The sequence below is a fragment of the Conger conger genome, chromosome 1 (genome assembly GCF_963514075.1).
Source record: "Conger conger chromosome 1, fConCon1.1, whole genome shotgun sequence".
Lineage (NCBI taxonomy): Eukaryota > Metazoa > Chordata > Actinopteri > Anguilliformes > Congridae > Conger > Conger conger.
The window spans coordinates 6,859,358-6,874,700 of record NC_083760.1 but is presented as its reverse complement, the minus strand read 5'-3'; the positions used below and the strand labels follow the sequence as shown (position 1 = coordinate 6,874,700).

At 51.8% G+C, this 15,343-nt stretch overlaps 1 protein-coding gene across 2 annotated transcripts in view; it reads left to right on the top strand.

The window, feature by feature from the left end:
• The window catches only part of babam2 (BRISC and BRCA1 A complex member 2), a 116,830-nt gene that overhangs the window by 27,809 nt on the left and 73,678 nt on the right, over positions 1–15,343 (top strand). For both annotated transcript variants that reach the window (XM_061260965.1, XM_061260973.1), the window contains one exon: positions 14,864–15,058. In XM_061260965.1, coding sequence (XP_061116949.1) covers positions 14,864–15,058 — 195 coding nt within the window. The remainder of the gene's footprint in view (positions 1–14,863; positions 15,059–15,343) is intronic.

Here is a 15,343-nt window from a genome sequence, read left to right as displayed (position 1 = left end):
GATTCACGTTTTTCCAGTGTAGACCAGAGCTGTACTCTTCGCTAAGCACTGTGCAGTATTTCAACAGTGGTTTAGTTAATCCTTCCAGACAGTGTTTTCCAGACAGTTGGAGTTGATGTTTCAATTCAGCACGTTTTTTTTTTTTCTTTTCTTTTTTTCTGTGCTGTGTTGAATGTGGAGTTTCACCTGTTGAACTTATGTATCTATTTTCAAAACATTAGCAAACCAGTCAAAATACCTTCAAGTTTTTTTTGGCTACGTTTCTGACAAACTTCATTTGCAGAAAAAACAAAACCAAAAAAAAAAATCCTCAAGCCCAGGTAACCAGGAAAAGCTGTCAAACGCAGATCAAGGGTTTAATTAGCGGTTTAAGCCAAGCGAATTGCTTTGCTCCGGCGGACCAAAAATCGGCTTGGAGAGTGAATCACTGAAACGAAAGACCAGGCGTTAGAATAGGCGGTCTGTTACGGAGCGTCGTTTTAACACGGAGATAAGCAGTCCCCAGTTAACTATTTCAGTGCCGGACACGCAAGGGCCGAATCCCCTCGACAGCAGATAATAATAATAATAATAATAATAATAATAATAATAACTTACATTCATATAGTGCCAGTTTCTCACCAGCCAGCGACTGAAAGCACTTTACAGTGATGGGGGGGAGGGGGGGGGAACTCACCTCAACCACCACCGATGTGGAGCACCCACCTGGGTGATGCAACGGCAGCCATTTTGTGCCAGAACGCTCGCCACACGCATCAGCTGAAGTGGAGAGAGGGACACTTTGTTTTTTTTTTGTTTTTGTTTTTTTCCCTTCTTTGGCCACAGATGTGAGCCGTCGAAAGGGCTGGGGAGATTACAGCAGATGTTTTTATCTGGTGATGTAACGCGCGGTGTGGTTCAGTGTGGCCTCCAGGCCTGTCTGGGCTGCGCGTAACCCAGACGAGGGCTAAGCCCCTGTGCTTTACAGCCGGCCAGTTTTGGGAAAGGCAGAGGAAACCGGCCCAGCTCTCTCTCTCTGCAGAGGTCGCGACCCCGGGCCGGTTGCCCAGTAATGCCGCTGTCACAGTTTTTCATTTTTTTTTCTTTTTTCCTCTTCGTAAAGGGGCCTCCTTCGGACCGTGCCGGGGAGAGCGTGGGAGGAGTCAAACTCCGGCCATGGCGGCTGGAGGTCTCCCGGTTCAGTAAATTACGCTTTTGGCCGTTTGGGGTAAATGAGGGCCTGATTGAGTAATGGGATTAGAGAGCGAGGGAGAGGGAGAGAGTGAGAGAGCGAGAAAGAGGGAGCCGTATATAGCGCCTCTCGTAGGGCTGCTGAATGCACTCACACGGCTGGTAGTGTTGGAAGAGCAGTGTGTCTCTGCTGACACTGAGCACTGTCCCACGAGAACCTCTCTGTACCTTACCCCTGTACCTCTGTATCTCACTCCCTCCCTCTTTCCCCCTCTCTCCCCCTCTCTCCCTCTCTTACTCTCCCTCTCTTCCTCTCTCCCCCTCTCTCCCTCCCTCCGTCGCTCTCTCTCTCTTCCCTCCATCTCTCCGTCTCTGTAATTAGCTCCATGCTCAGACCCGCCTGACTCGGTGGGAGTTTCCGAAAACGTGTCGGCGTTTCGTCCCGTCTTCTCTCCCTCCCTGTGCCAGCCTGCTTCTGTCGGCGGACATGTCCCGACCTGCCCCCACCCCCACCCGTCCTAACCACCCCCCTACCCTGACTGCACAGGGCTGCCCATTGTTTTTACCCCCTATTCACCCCAGCCTGTCTCGTGCGTGTATATATCCTAGTTTAATGTTCATGAGGTGGGGGGGGGGGGGGGGGGGCTGACAGGTTGTCATGAGGTGTTTCCTGGCACTGTTCTCCCCCTTAAACCCCCCCCCCCCCCCCCACATGTCAGGGACTTCCTGCTCCTCCATCCCAGCTCTTTGTGTTTGTGTTTACATTGTGAATCGCTCTGCTCAAACTTCACCTGCACTCTCAGAATTACAGTGTTGCGTCGTGGTTAAGGTACATGACTGGGACACGCAAGGTGGGTGGTTTGATCCCCGATGTGGCCTCAATAAGATCCACACAGCCGTTGGGCCCTTGAGCAAGGTCCTTAACCCTGCATTGCTCCAGGGGAGGATTGTCTCCTGCTTAGTCTAATCAACTGTACATCGCTCTGGATAAGAGTGTCTGCCAAATACCATTAATAAAAAAAGGTCTTGGCTTAGGGGTACATTTGTCACAGCGAAGGGCACTTAAAGGGTCATAGCGAAACCTGACTAAAAGTGAAAGCGCATCAGATGTGGTAAACAGTTTGGTTTCACATTGATCCGTGGAACCAAGGGAGAGGTGGCAACCTTAACATTCCCTTTCCTTTTAACCGTCCCGGCTGATAAACGTGTTGTCACATCTTCCTGGGTGACAGCGAGTAGCATTACCACGGCATCTCAAAATTGTTACACCTAAAGTACCGAAAACAGATGCAGATTTAGTTGTACGTGGCTGTGGTTGTCGGTTGGAAATACCCCCCCCCCCCCCCGTGAGAACTCTGTCCCCCCCAAACTATAATTCCCGTTCTCTCTCTCTCTCTGTCTCATGTTTCCCGAACAGCACACAGGGACTTTTTCCTTTCCAATTTTCCAATTTCTTTTTTTTTTTTTTTGTTGATCGCCAAGTCGTCTATCTGTGTCTTTTCAATTTCATTAGCTTCATTGGCAGGACAACTGCAGTCATATTGCCAAAGCAACGCATATAATACTGTGTATGTATATACACAGAAGCGCACAGAAACATGGACACCACATCACATGCTCTCTCTCCCTCGCTCTCCCTCGCTCTCTCTCCCTCTCTCCCCTCTCTCTCTCCCTCTCTCTGTCTCTCCCTCTCTCTCTCCCTCTCTCTGTCTCTCACTCTCTCTCTCCCTCGCTCTCTCTCTCCCTCGCTCTCCCTCCCTCTCTCTCCCACTCTCTCCCTCTCCCCTCTCTCTCCCCCTCTCTGTCTCTCTCTCCCCCTCTCTCCCTCTTCCCTCTCGCTCTTCCCTCACTCTCTCTCCCTCTTCCCTCTCTCCCTCTCCCCCCCTCTCTCTCTCTCTCTCTCTCTCTCTCCCCCCCCTCTCTCCCCCCCATTAGCCCTGTGGTTTTTGGGTACACAGGGAGCGCTCTCTGTTACCCGTCATGACCGCGCCGTGCCCGTCCTCCTCAGGGCGCGGCGGTGAGTTCAGTGCGGCTCTTCCTCCTGCGACGCCAGGCCTGTAAAGAGAGAGAGAGAGAGAGAGAGAGAGGCACCGGGGCACCGCCCGCTCCTCGTACCCCTTCCTTCCTGCTCCACCGAAGCGTTTGTACATGTTCTCAATATTATTAGACTTTAACGACAGATTTGGGAAAGTGTCCACGGCCCAGAACATTGGCTTCGACGCGGCTTTCTATTAACGTGACTATTGTTGTTCCTTTAAGGACCGTTCTGGGACTAGGGCCGATTTCTTTCACTGAAACAGGGGAAGAGGGTGGAATCTCTTTGGGGGGTCTTTAAGGAATAGCACGCAGGGATTAGGGATTTTTTATTTTCCCCTTTCGTAATCTTCCACAGGATGGCTGCAGTCGAGCCCGTTATAGGCTGGCTCTGAAATGGGGGAACGGCAGCCAAAACTGTGTGTGTGTGTGTGTGTGTGTGTGTGTGTGTGTGTGTGTGTGTGAGTGTGTGAGAGAGTGTGTGAGAGAGTGTGTGAGAGAGTGTGTGAGAGTGTGTGTGAGAGTGTGTGTGTGAGAGTGTGTGTGTGTGTGTGTGTGAGTGTGTGAGAGAGTGTGTGAGAGTGTGTGTGAGAGTGTGTGTGTGAGAGTGTGTGAGAGTGTGTGTGAGAGTGTGTGTGAGAGTGTGTGAGAGAGTGTGTGTGAGAGTGTGTGTGAGAGTGTGTGAGAGTGTGTGTGAGAGTGTGTGAGAGTGTGTGTGAGAGTGTGTGTGAGAGTGTGTGAGAGTGTGTGTGAGAGTGTGTGTGTGAGAGTGTGTGAGAGTGTGTGTGAGAGTGTGTGTGTGAGAGTGTGTGAGAGTGTGTGTGAGAGTGTGTGAGAGAGTGTGTGTGAGAGTGTGTGTGAGAGTGTGTGTGTGAGAGTGTGTGAGAGTGTGTGTGAGAGTGTGTGAGAGTGTGTGTGAGAGTGTGTGTGTGAGAGTGTGTGAGAGTGTGTGTGAGAGTGTGTGAGAGAGTGTGTGTGAGAGAGTGTGTTAGTGTGTTAGTGTTTGTGTGTGTGTGTGTGTGTGTGTGAGTGTGTGTGTGAGAGTGTGTGAGAGTGTGTGAGAGTGTGTGAGAGTGTGTGAGAGTGTGTGTGAGAGTGTGTGAGAGTGTGAGAGAGTGTGTGAGAGTGTGTGTGAGAGTGTGTGAGAGAGTGTGTGAGAGAGTGTGTGAGAGAGTGTGTGAGAGAGTGTGTGAGAGAGTGTGTGAGAGAGTGTGTGAGAGAGTGTGTGAGAGAGTGTGAGAGAGTGTGTTAGTGTGTTTGTGTGTGTGTGTGTGTGTGTGAGTGTGTGTGTTTGTGTGTGAGTGTGTTAGCGTGTGTGTTTGTGTGTTAGTGTGTGTGAGTGTGTGTATGAGAGAGTGTGTGAGTGTGTGTGAGTGTGTATGAGAGTGTGTGAGAGAGAGTCTGTATGTGTGTGTGTGTATGCGAGAGTGTGTGTGTATGTGTGTGTGTGTGTGTGTGTGAGAGAGAGTGAGTGTGTGTGTGTGTGTGTGTGTATGTGTGTATGTGTGTGTGTGTGTGTGTGTGGTTTCCGCGACAGTAGGGTAATATTAGGCACAAGCAGCTGAGGAGCCCGTCCAAATAAAAGTGCCTGGAACACTAAACACATGACAAGTGGAATTTAGTGTGATCTTAAACTTGGCACTCTGCAGGGGCGAAGCGGAACACAAGCCCACTTCTGAATTAGACTTGTTCAGATTAATTTAATACTTGAGTTTAATGCATTACTCTCAACTTAGAAGCGATTTATTGGATCAGGTTGCCAACTTCTGTAAAAATCACATTAAATGAAAAGCAGACATTTATTCCCCCTATCCCCCCCCCCCCTCCCTCCCTTCCCCCTCTCAGCCTTGTATAATCATCTTGGCATTTCAGGAGACAAGTTATTCCTGTGTAATTCGCAAGCGCGTGTTGTTTCCGAAACTTTCCGCAACGAGCGAAATTTGGAGAGTGTACAGAACAGTATGTGGAGAATAAGGCCACATAAGGCCGCCTTTGTCTCGGTCTGTTTTTGACGCGGAGCGATGGTTTGCGTGTACAATTCTGACATGAACGTTAATCACATCCTCGCTCCCTTCCAGCGCGTTCTGCCACAATGCTGTCAGGCAGACTTTGTGGCACTTGCCGTGTTTTCCCTGCCATGTTCGGTGCTGTGGCGCTGGGCATTTTCATATCGTTTCAGACAGACCATCGTCTTTACCATATTCGTGAATTTGATTAGCGATGTGTTTTTTTTTTGTTTTTTTCTCAATGAATTGTATGTAATTTATAATAGGAACAAAGCTTATTGGCCGATGACGCCTTCTTTCGAGCATTTGACCCTCTTGTTTCTGTTGGTGTAAAAACCTGCCGACCAGCTTGGTGTTAACTAAATTGCCAAATTGCCAAATTGATAAATTGTATAATCAAGCGCTGAGGTAAGCTGGTTTAACCGTGGGCTGATTTAGCCTCTAGTCTGGACCTCTCTCCTGTTACTCTCCATTGGCTGTAAACTGTGGTTTACCGAAATAATTTTGAGTGCCAGTGATAACATTCATTTTTCAACTGATTCGCGATGGTTACGCGTTTCAACCCGAATATACGTATGAGGCGCTTATCGAGATCGAGAGGACATGTTCAGAAAGAGAGCGAGTGCAACTCATCTGAAGGTGCGACTTGGGAAAGGGTAAACAAAAACAGGTGGTGCACCTGTCGCCATAGGCAACCCTGAGAAGTCGGACTGCCGTAAGTGCATTTAGCAAGAGTAGCCAAGCAACGTATCGTTTTCCGTTGGTTTAGGCAAGTGGTCCAAACCCAAATACAAATGCAGTTGTTTGGTTATATTGGCACGTTTTCATGACAGTATATGTATTTATGGAAGCAAATAAACATATGACAACATGTTTGTTTGAGTTTGGTTTATTAATTGTATATTTTAAATAGCTGGCAGGTGGTGCTTTTTCAGCCCCCGTTAAATGTTATTTGGCTAGTTTTTGGCTAACTAAACAAACGGCTAACGGAGAGTGCTTTGAGCCCGATATGTCCCCAATTTATTACATAATTCGTGATGAAAAACTATGCGACACGGTTAGGAAAAATGCGAACTGTCCCTGTAACATTAGCTAAAGACTGACTAAAAGTATATGGATGAGCTATGAAAAGAAACCGTCGATGTCGCCTTTTTTTATGGATCCCAGTAGTCACCAAATGCAGATGGCTCGCAGAAACGAAAGCTATAAAGATGTCCATATGGTCATTATTTACACGTAACGTTAAAGGTACAATAGGTAAGATGTATGTGTTAAACCATTGTTACAAGACCAATGTAAGTCCCTTCCTATCATTGAAAAAGACTCACTGACATTTTGACCCACCTTCTGCCTGTGTTTATAGTCCTTAAATTCGGGTTTCAAAATATACAGACCGCCCGCCACTCTGTACCAAAACATTGTATAGCTGTCCTGATTGGTTTAAAATTGGTTCTAATTGCCATAGCCAGTGGTATTTTAATGTCAGCAGGTTTACAGAGAAGGGGGAGGGATAAATAGTGTTGAGGTTTGAAGTTGTTTGTTGCTGCAATTTCTCTCTTGACCGTTAGAAGTCCGAAATTACCAATTGTGCCTTTAACAGTTTAGCTCAGTTAGATACCCTGTTGAAATCCATCTACCCCCTAGGAGGCTGCAGGTCGCCAGACTCAGACACTACAGCGGATACAGGCAAGACGCTACATGGAGGGCCTAACTTAGTTATAACTGAGTTTTGATGGCCAATGAGCTTCTATCCGGCCTTAACTAAATTGTGCCACCCCATCCAAGACTCCTTCATTAGACTTTATACACTAACATAGCCTCAACCACGGACCACCATTAAATCTATATAGGCTAGTGCATTTTGACATTTGCATCGAATTGGTCAAATGAAGTGTAGACTATACAGATTTTTGTGTTTCAACTGGTTTGTGAGTTCATGGTGAAAATAACAAACTATATTCCCTGTAGCTTTCCAAGACCAGACTGAAGAATCACAGGACTGGTCTGAGAATGTCAGTCTTGTGGTGGTGTGCGCCATCTGTGTTAGCGTTATCAGTGTGCCTAGTGCATCTTGGGTAGGTGACAGCTTGTCCTTTCAGCAGAGTGTGGGGACATCCGAGACACCCTGGTCAGTGATGACGCTCGGGGTAGAGGGGGGGTGTGTCAGTGATGACGCTGTGGGGGGGGGGGGGGGGGGGTGTGTTGGTGATGACGCTCGGAGCACAGGGTTGTGTGTTGGTGATGATACTCAGGGTGGGGGGGTGTGTTGGTGATGACGCTCGGAGCACAGGGTTGTGTGTTGGTGATGATACTCAGGGTGGTGGGATATGTCAGCGATGACGCTCAGGGTAGAGGGGGGTGTCAGTGATGATGCTCGGGGTTGAGGGGGGTGTCAGTGATGATGCTCGGGGTTGAGGGGGATGTCAGTGATGATGCTCAAGGTGGGGGGGTGTGTGTGTTGGTGATGACGCTCAGGGTAGAGGGGGTGTCAGTGATGGTGCTCGGGGTGGGGGGGTGTGTTGGTGATGACGCTCGGAGTACAGGGTTGTGTGTTGGTGATGACGCTCAGGGTAGAGGGGGTGTCAGTGATGGTGCTCGGGGTGGGGGGGTGTGTTGGTGATGACGCTCGGAGTACAGGGTTGTGTGTTGGTGATGATACTCAGGGTGGTGGGATATGTCAGCGATGACGCTCACGGTTGAGGGGGGTGTCAGTGATGATGCTCAAGGTGGGGGTGTGTGTTCGTGATGACGCTCAGGGTAGAGCGGGTGTCAGTGATGGTGCTCGGGGTGGGGGGGTGTGTTGGTGATGACGCTCTGGGTGGGGGGGGTGTGTTGGTGATGACACTCTGGCTGGGGGGGGTGTGTTGGTGATGACGCTCAGGGTGGTGGGGGTGTCAGTGATGACGCTCTGGGTGGGGGTGTGTGTTGGTGATGACGCTCAGGGTGGTGGGGGTGTCAGTGATGACGCTGTGGGTGGGGGGGTGTGTGTCAGTGATGACGGTCTGGGTGGGGGGGGTGTTGGTGATGATGCTCTGGGTGGGGGGGTGTGTTGGTGATGACGCTCTGGGTGGGGGGGGTGTCAGTGATGACGCTCTGGGTGGGGGGGTGTGTTGGTGATGACACTCTGGGTGGGGGGGGTGTTGGTGATGATGCTCTGGGGGGGTGTCAGTGATGATGCTCTGGGTGGGGGGGGGGTGTCAGTGGTGATGCTCTGGGTGGGGGGTGTGTTGGTGATGACGCTCTGGGTGGGGGGGTGTGAGGAACTAGGCGTTCCTCCACAGAGGGGAAAGACGGCAGAGGTCCTTCGCCCACAGCCCATCTGGGGAGGCCAGGAAAACAGGCTCGTTTCGCAACCCCTTCCTCCACCACTTCCGCTGTGGTGAGAGAGGGAGGGAGGGAGGGAGGGAAGGAAGGGGAGAGAGAGAGAGAGAGAGAGAGAGAGAGAGAGAGAGAGAGAGGTCAGTGCTGCCTATTGAATGTGGCTCAATGCATCACAGGCTAAAGTAGGGCCTGTTCTGTGCATCTGCGTTTGTGTGTTTGTGTTTGTGTTTGTGTGTGCCCATGCGAGTGTGTGTGCGTACATGCCTGTGCTTGTGCATGTATGTGAATACTTATGTGTGTGTGTGTGTGTGTGTGTGTGTGTACGGTCTTGTTGCACGTGTGTGTGCGTATGCCTGTGTTGTATGTGCATGCTCGTGCATGCATGTGTATGTGTGTGTGTGTATACAGTGTGTGTGTGTGTGTGTGTGTGTGTATACAGCGTGTGTGTGTGTGTGTGTGTACAGTATGTGTGTGCACATCTCACATCCCGTCAGTGTAGGTAGCGCAGTGTGCGGAGTCTCCCTCATGACACAGCACTTCCCAGCCCTCTGTCCGGAAACCTATCCCCCCAGGGACCCCAGACAACGGCGTTCCTTGTTCCCGCACACGTTGGGAATCCCAGCATTCCTGGAAATGACGGCGTGACCTATAATGCTGACATCACTGCCCTCTCGCTCACATTTCCTCCTGCGGCCACACACAATGGGCCCTTTCTCTGCCCCCGCTGGGCTGAGCGTGCAGGCAGACAGACAGACAGACAGACAGACAGACAGACAGACAGACAGACAGACAGGCAGGCAGGCAGGCAGGCAGGCAGACAGGCAGACAGACAGACGGCCGGACAGACGGCCGGACAGACAGACAGGCTGGCAGACAGAGGGCGAGGGGATGACCCCATCTCTCCTGGGCCATGCATACATACTGTATACCTTGGAAAACACACACACACACACACACATACATACAGGCATGCAGACTCACAGACAGACAGGCAGGCAGGCAGACTGGCACACACACATACAGGCATGCAGACTCACAGGCAGACTGGCAGACACACACACACATACATACAGGCATGCAGACTCACAGACAGACAGACAGGCAGGCAGACTGGCACACACACACACACACACACACACACATACAGGTATGCAGACTCACAGACAGACAGGCAGGCAGACTGGCACACACACACACACACACACATAAAGGCATGCAGACTCACAGACAGGCATGCAGACTCACAGACAGACAGGCAGGCAGACTGGCACACACACATACAGGCATGCAGACTCACAGACAGACAGGCAGGCAAACTGACACACACATACAGACAGGCAGACTGACACACACACACACACACACACACACACAGGCATGCAGACATACAGACAGGTTGGTGAGAGCTACTCGGGGTCTGCGCAGCTGTGCCTGGCCTCTGCAGTTCTCTCAGCTGCGATGCAGACGCAGACGCAGACACAGACAGTGGGCTGGATTCAGCCTCCATCCCTCCTTCACTTTGACTTCATTACAATGAAATAGTCTTTGGCTTCTCTTTACAAGTACAGTTCACCAAGTCAGTGAGTAATTACTGGTTACCAGACCAGACTGGAGGAATGAAAGTCTGGACCTGCATTGAATTGCGGGCGGCCTGTAGCGTAGTGGTTAAGGTAAATGACTGGGACACGCAAGGTCGGTGGTTCTAATCCCGGTGTAGCCACAATAAGATCCGCACAGCCGTTGGGCCCTTGAGCAAGGCCCTTAACCCTGCATTGCTCCAGGGGAGGATTGTCTCCTGCTTAGTCTAATTAACTGTACGTCGCTCTGGATAAGAGCGTCTGCCAAATGCCAATAATGTAATGTAATGTAATTGGGAGTCAATTTTAAGGGCATGGAATCCAGGCCATTATTCAGGTCAAGTGTGTGTGTGTGTGTACACATATATGTGTGTGTGTGTGTGTGTATGTGAGCACGTGCTTGTGTTTGCGTACCTGCGTGTGTGTGTGTGTGTGTGTGTGAATAAGTGAGAATTTATGTTGATGTCGTTTTTTTACACAAAAGGAAGGGGTCTGTACTGATTGTCGTGATTTTGTAGAAGGCGGTACTGGAAGGCCACAGGTTCTGTTATTACGGAGAAGCCCATTCTTCTACAGGTTTCAGTTCTACAGACCGCTTGCTGCGTCTGGCCCAGTCACTGACCGCTGCACAATGCAGTGGGATTTCTCAACAGGAAGTGGTTCACTGTTAATGTAACGGGATACTTCCTGCCAGCGTCACTGCCAGGAAGATTCTGCAGTCCTCTTTGTTTTCTGTGTGTGAGAGAACGTGCGGGCGTGTGCGTGTGTGTGCGCACATGTGTGAGAGAGAATGTATTAGTGTGTGTGTGTGCGTGTGTATAAGTTTGTGTGTGTACCGTACGTGCCTCTGGGTGTGTGTGTATGTGTGTGTGTGGCATGCACAGGTGCGTGTGTGTGTGCGTGTGTGTTTCAAGGGAAATTTTAACAATGAATAAAGGTCGTGTTTATAAGGTCAGTTTTCTTCAGCACTGACGGAGGTACAAGGTGCATACGTGCTTGCTGCCATGGTCACCATCCCAGGGAATTCTGGGAGGGAAGTTCCCCGGAGCGACAGGTGGGAAACCCCAGTGCCCAGGGCCGGTCGTACAAAAGCTTTTATTAAAAACGAAATTAATAAATGATGAAGCACGACCGTGACCCGCCCACAGTGTAAATGATCCGGTGAGACTCCTTCCTCAGACAGGAGGAGTGGGTATGCCGGGCTCTGAGCTGGAATATCAGGGAGATTGCCGCTGAAGGCAGAGTCCCATGTCCCCTGTTCGGGTTTTACTGTGGAGGCCACTTCTTGTAACAATACAATTTTGTATGTCGTAAGAACGCCATCATAATCGGTGCGTAACGCCATCATAATCGGTGCGTAACTGCAAATCGGCACATGGTTTGTAATGTCACCGGTGACGCAAGTGACATATAGCCGTATACCTGCTTTTATGAGCGTCGCTTCGGATAGAAACACCTGCTGAATGCAGTGTAATGTCGTGTAATGTAATGTCTATGGAAGGTATTTTGCGGAGCTATGTAGGGTCTATGAGGAGCTATGTAGAACGTAGGAAGGGGCTGTGTAGCTCTGAAGAAGCACCATTCATTGAGAGGGATACGCTTATTACCTGCGACTTCTGACTTGATGTTGGCTTGGACTTGAACCCTCCGTAAGCGCATTAATTTTAAAATCGAGCGTCATGAACGCATTTACGCTCGCATACGCAAAAACATGACGTGCAAAACCTCCCCTTGCCCCTTGCAGGTTTTCTAATTCACTTGCCCTCCGCCGACATCCGTCCTCGTTTCTCCTCCCGACTTCACATGGGGCGAAACGGGCCGCAGTTACGGAAGGTAATTGACGGTAACGCGGTTTGCTCGCTGCGGCAGAAGCCGGCCCCGGCCGCAGCGCACGCAGCGAACACCCTGCCCTCCCCGGCTCCCCCGCTCCCCCGCTCCCGCGGCCGTGGGGTCTAGCGGCCCGCTCAGCCGGCGCTAACGGCCCCGTCAGGCTCCGCGGGCGTCCGGCGCCTGACGGACGTAGCGTTAGCGTTAGCGCTCGCGCTCCCGCTACATTAGCCCTGCGCGCGTGTGCCGCGTAGACGCAGGCGAGACGCGGTGAGAGAGAGAGAGAGAGAGAGAGAGAGAGAGGGGGAGGGTGAGTCACCCCGGCAAGAAAAACCCGGCTAAAATCGGAGCGTAATTATTCACGCGGCGCACGACGAGCTCGTTAAGTCGTGAAGCCCTGCGTTTGTTTGGGCCCCGGCGTGCGTCACGTTCACACGGTTATATTTATTAACCCCCGAATATAGTTCAGCGACCCGGACGGGAGCCCAAACGGGCCGGCGGGAGGCGAGCGCGCTCCTGTTCACCCGAGCGGCGGAGTGCGCTTCCTGCCGCCGTTTCTTTTCGCTTCATTATTCCACTCGAGATCCAGCGTTTCTCTGCAAGCGGTTTCCCCTGTTTGGCCACCGACATGGAGAGGGAGGAGGAGGAGGAGGATGGTCTCTGCTCATTGACAATTGCTTTGGAAATCGTTTTATATTTTTGTCTTCAGGTTGACTGGAGTTGGGGTTAATAGACATTTAGGGGTCCTCTGGCTGGTTGTGCACACACACACACACACACACACACACACACTCTGGCTGGTTGCACTCATCTGGGGTCGTTTGCAGGGGATGCACGTTTTCAGTGGTTGAGCGGATCTCTTCGGCGTGGTTTTCCCGCTCATCCGGCCAAATACGCCCACACGTGCACTGCACAGGATAGCCTGGCCGAGTTCCCTAGCTGCTCAGTGAGGTGCGCTTTGTTAGGGTTGGAGCGAAAACCTACAGGATGGTAGATCTCCAGGTTTGGTCAGCCCTGGTGCCTCAGTTGGAAAATTCCACTTCCTTCCCCCCCCCCCCAACCCCCCACCTTCTTCTCTTGCCAAAGTAAAGCTCTGGCATCCTCCAGCTCCTCCATTGTGTGGCAGGAATGCCCGGCACCGGAGCGGTGTCCCGTAAGCCTTCTCCCTCCTTCCTCAAGCTTCCCGCTCCGCTCCGGGCGTTCCGGCCTTCCCAGACCGACGGGACGAGGCAACGGGCGATGTTCTCGGCACTGGGTCTCGGGCGCAATCGGTCGCCGCGGGGACACGTGATCGGGATATCCTGCGTTACCGCGGTTTCCCGCGTGACGGACAGGCCGACCTCGCACGGGGCTTCTGTAGCGTAGTGGTTAAGGTACGTGACTGGGACCCGCGAGGTCGCCGGTTTGATCCCCGGTGTAACCACAATAAGATCCGCACAGCCGTTGGGCCCTTGAGCAAGGGCCCTTAACCCTGCATTGCTCCAGGGGGGGATTGTCTCCTGCTTAGTCTAATCAACTGTAAGTTGCTTTGGATAAAAGCGTCAGCCAAAAGACATGTAATGTACTGCTCTGGTTTCGGGCTGGGGCAGGAGGCTCGTGACCTTATCTCAGTCCGTTATTGTGCCCCGTCTCTCATCTCCGGCCCCAGATCCCCGCTTAATCCTGCCCGCATCTCATCCAGCCCCGCCCCCTTTCAGGCCACCGGCCAATGGGCTTCCCACTTCCCTCTCAGAAATGCCCTTTTTTTACAGATGCTTTGCGGTCAGGTACTCTGCTGTGGAGGGGGGAGTCCACAAAGGGAGATTTGGGTGGCAATAAATCCAAGACCTGCTCTTGAGTTATAAAAAAAAATAAAAAATGTTTGTTGCAAATCACCCTCTAAAAGGACCTGAAGACGTGATCTGATGGCTGAAGCATTATGAGCGGCAACAGAAATGTCACATATTATCCTTGGGAAGGGCAGTATCTAAGTAGGTGTTTTCCACCGATGTCCAACATTTATTTTAGTGAATGAGTTGCGGATGGGGAATGGGTGGCGTTCACAGCTGTTGCACAATTAGGAGTTTTAGTTTTAGTTTTAGTTTTATTTTTACTTTAGTTTTGGTTTTGGTTTGAGATGTTCAGAGGATGATGTAATCTGGAATGCATGCTGAGACTGCTGTGTCGCCTCTCCTACTTCATGTGACCCCACCCCCATCCGCGTGACCCCACTACAACTCCGTGTGACCCCACTACAACTCCGTGTGACCCCTCTAAAACCTGCTCTCCCTGTAACCCCCACTGCCTGTAACCTGCTCTTGCTGTAACCCCACTGCCTGTAACCTGCTCTCCCTGTAACCCCCACTGCCTGTAACCTGCTCTCCCTGTAACCCCCACTCCCTGTAACCTGCTCTCCCTGTAACCCCCACTCCCTGTAACCTGCTCTCCCTGTAACCCCCACTCCCTGTAACTTGCTCTCCCTGTAACCCCCACTCCCTGTAACCTGCTCTCTCTGTAACCCCCACTCCCTGTAACCCCCACTGCCTGTAACCTGCTCTCCCTGTAACCCCCACTCCATGTAACCTGCTCTCCTTGTAACCCCCACTCCCTGTAACCGCCACTCCCTGTAACCCGCTCTCCCTGTAACCCCCACTCCCTGTAACCCCCACTCCCTGTAACCTGCTCTCCTTGTAACCCCCACTCCCTGTAACCGCCACTCCCTGTAACCTGCTCTCCCTGTAACCCCCACTCCGTGTAACCTGCTCTCCCTGTAACCCCCACTCCCTGTAACCCCCACTGCCTGTAACCTGCTCTCCCTGTAACCCCCACTCCCTGTAACCTGCTCTCCCTGTAACCCCCACTCCCTGTAACCTGCTCTCCGTGTAACCCCCACTCCCTGTAACCTGCTCTCCCTGTAACCTGCTCTGCCCGCTCCTCTCCCCCCTGCAGCACCTGCTGAGCTGGGACGCGGAGGACGGGGAGTGCCTGCTGCAGCTGGTGAAGGAGCTGATCCAGCAGTACCACCTGTACCAGTGCCAGCGGCTGCGCGAGAGCTCCCGCCTGCTGTTCGAGTACGACTCCCTGCTGCAGGACCCCAGCTACGGGCGCAGCATGGAGGTGTACGCAGGCCGCAAGAACAGCTGGGTGCGTTTACACACATACACACACTCACTCACACACACGCACTCACCACACACGCACTCACCACACACGCACTCACCACACAGACATACACACACACACTCACACACACGCACACACACTCACACACACACTCACACACACACTCACACACTCACACACACACTCACACGCACACACACACACACACACTCACCACACACACACATAGTCTCTCTCTCACACACACACATGCACTCACCACACACACACACACACACACACACACACACCACACAGACACACACA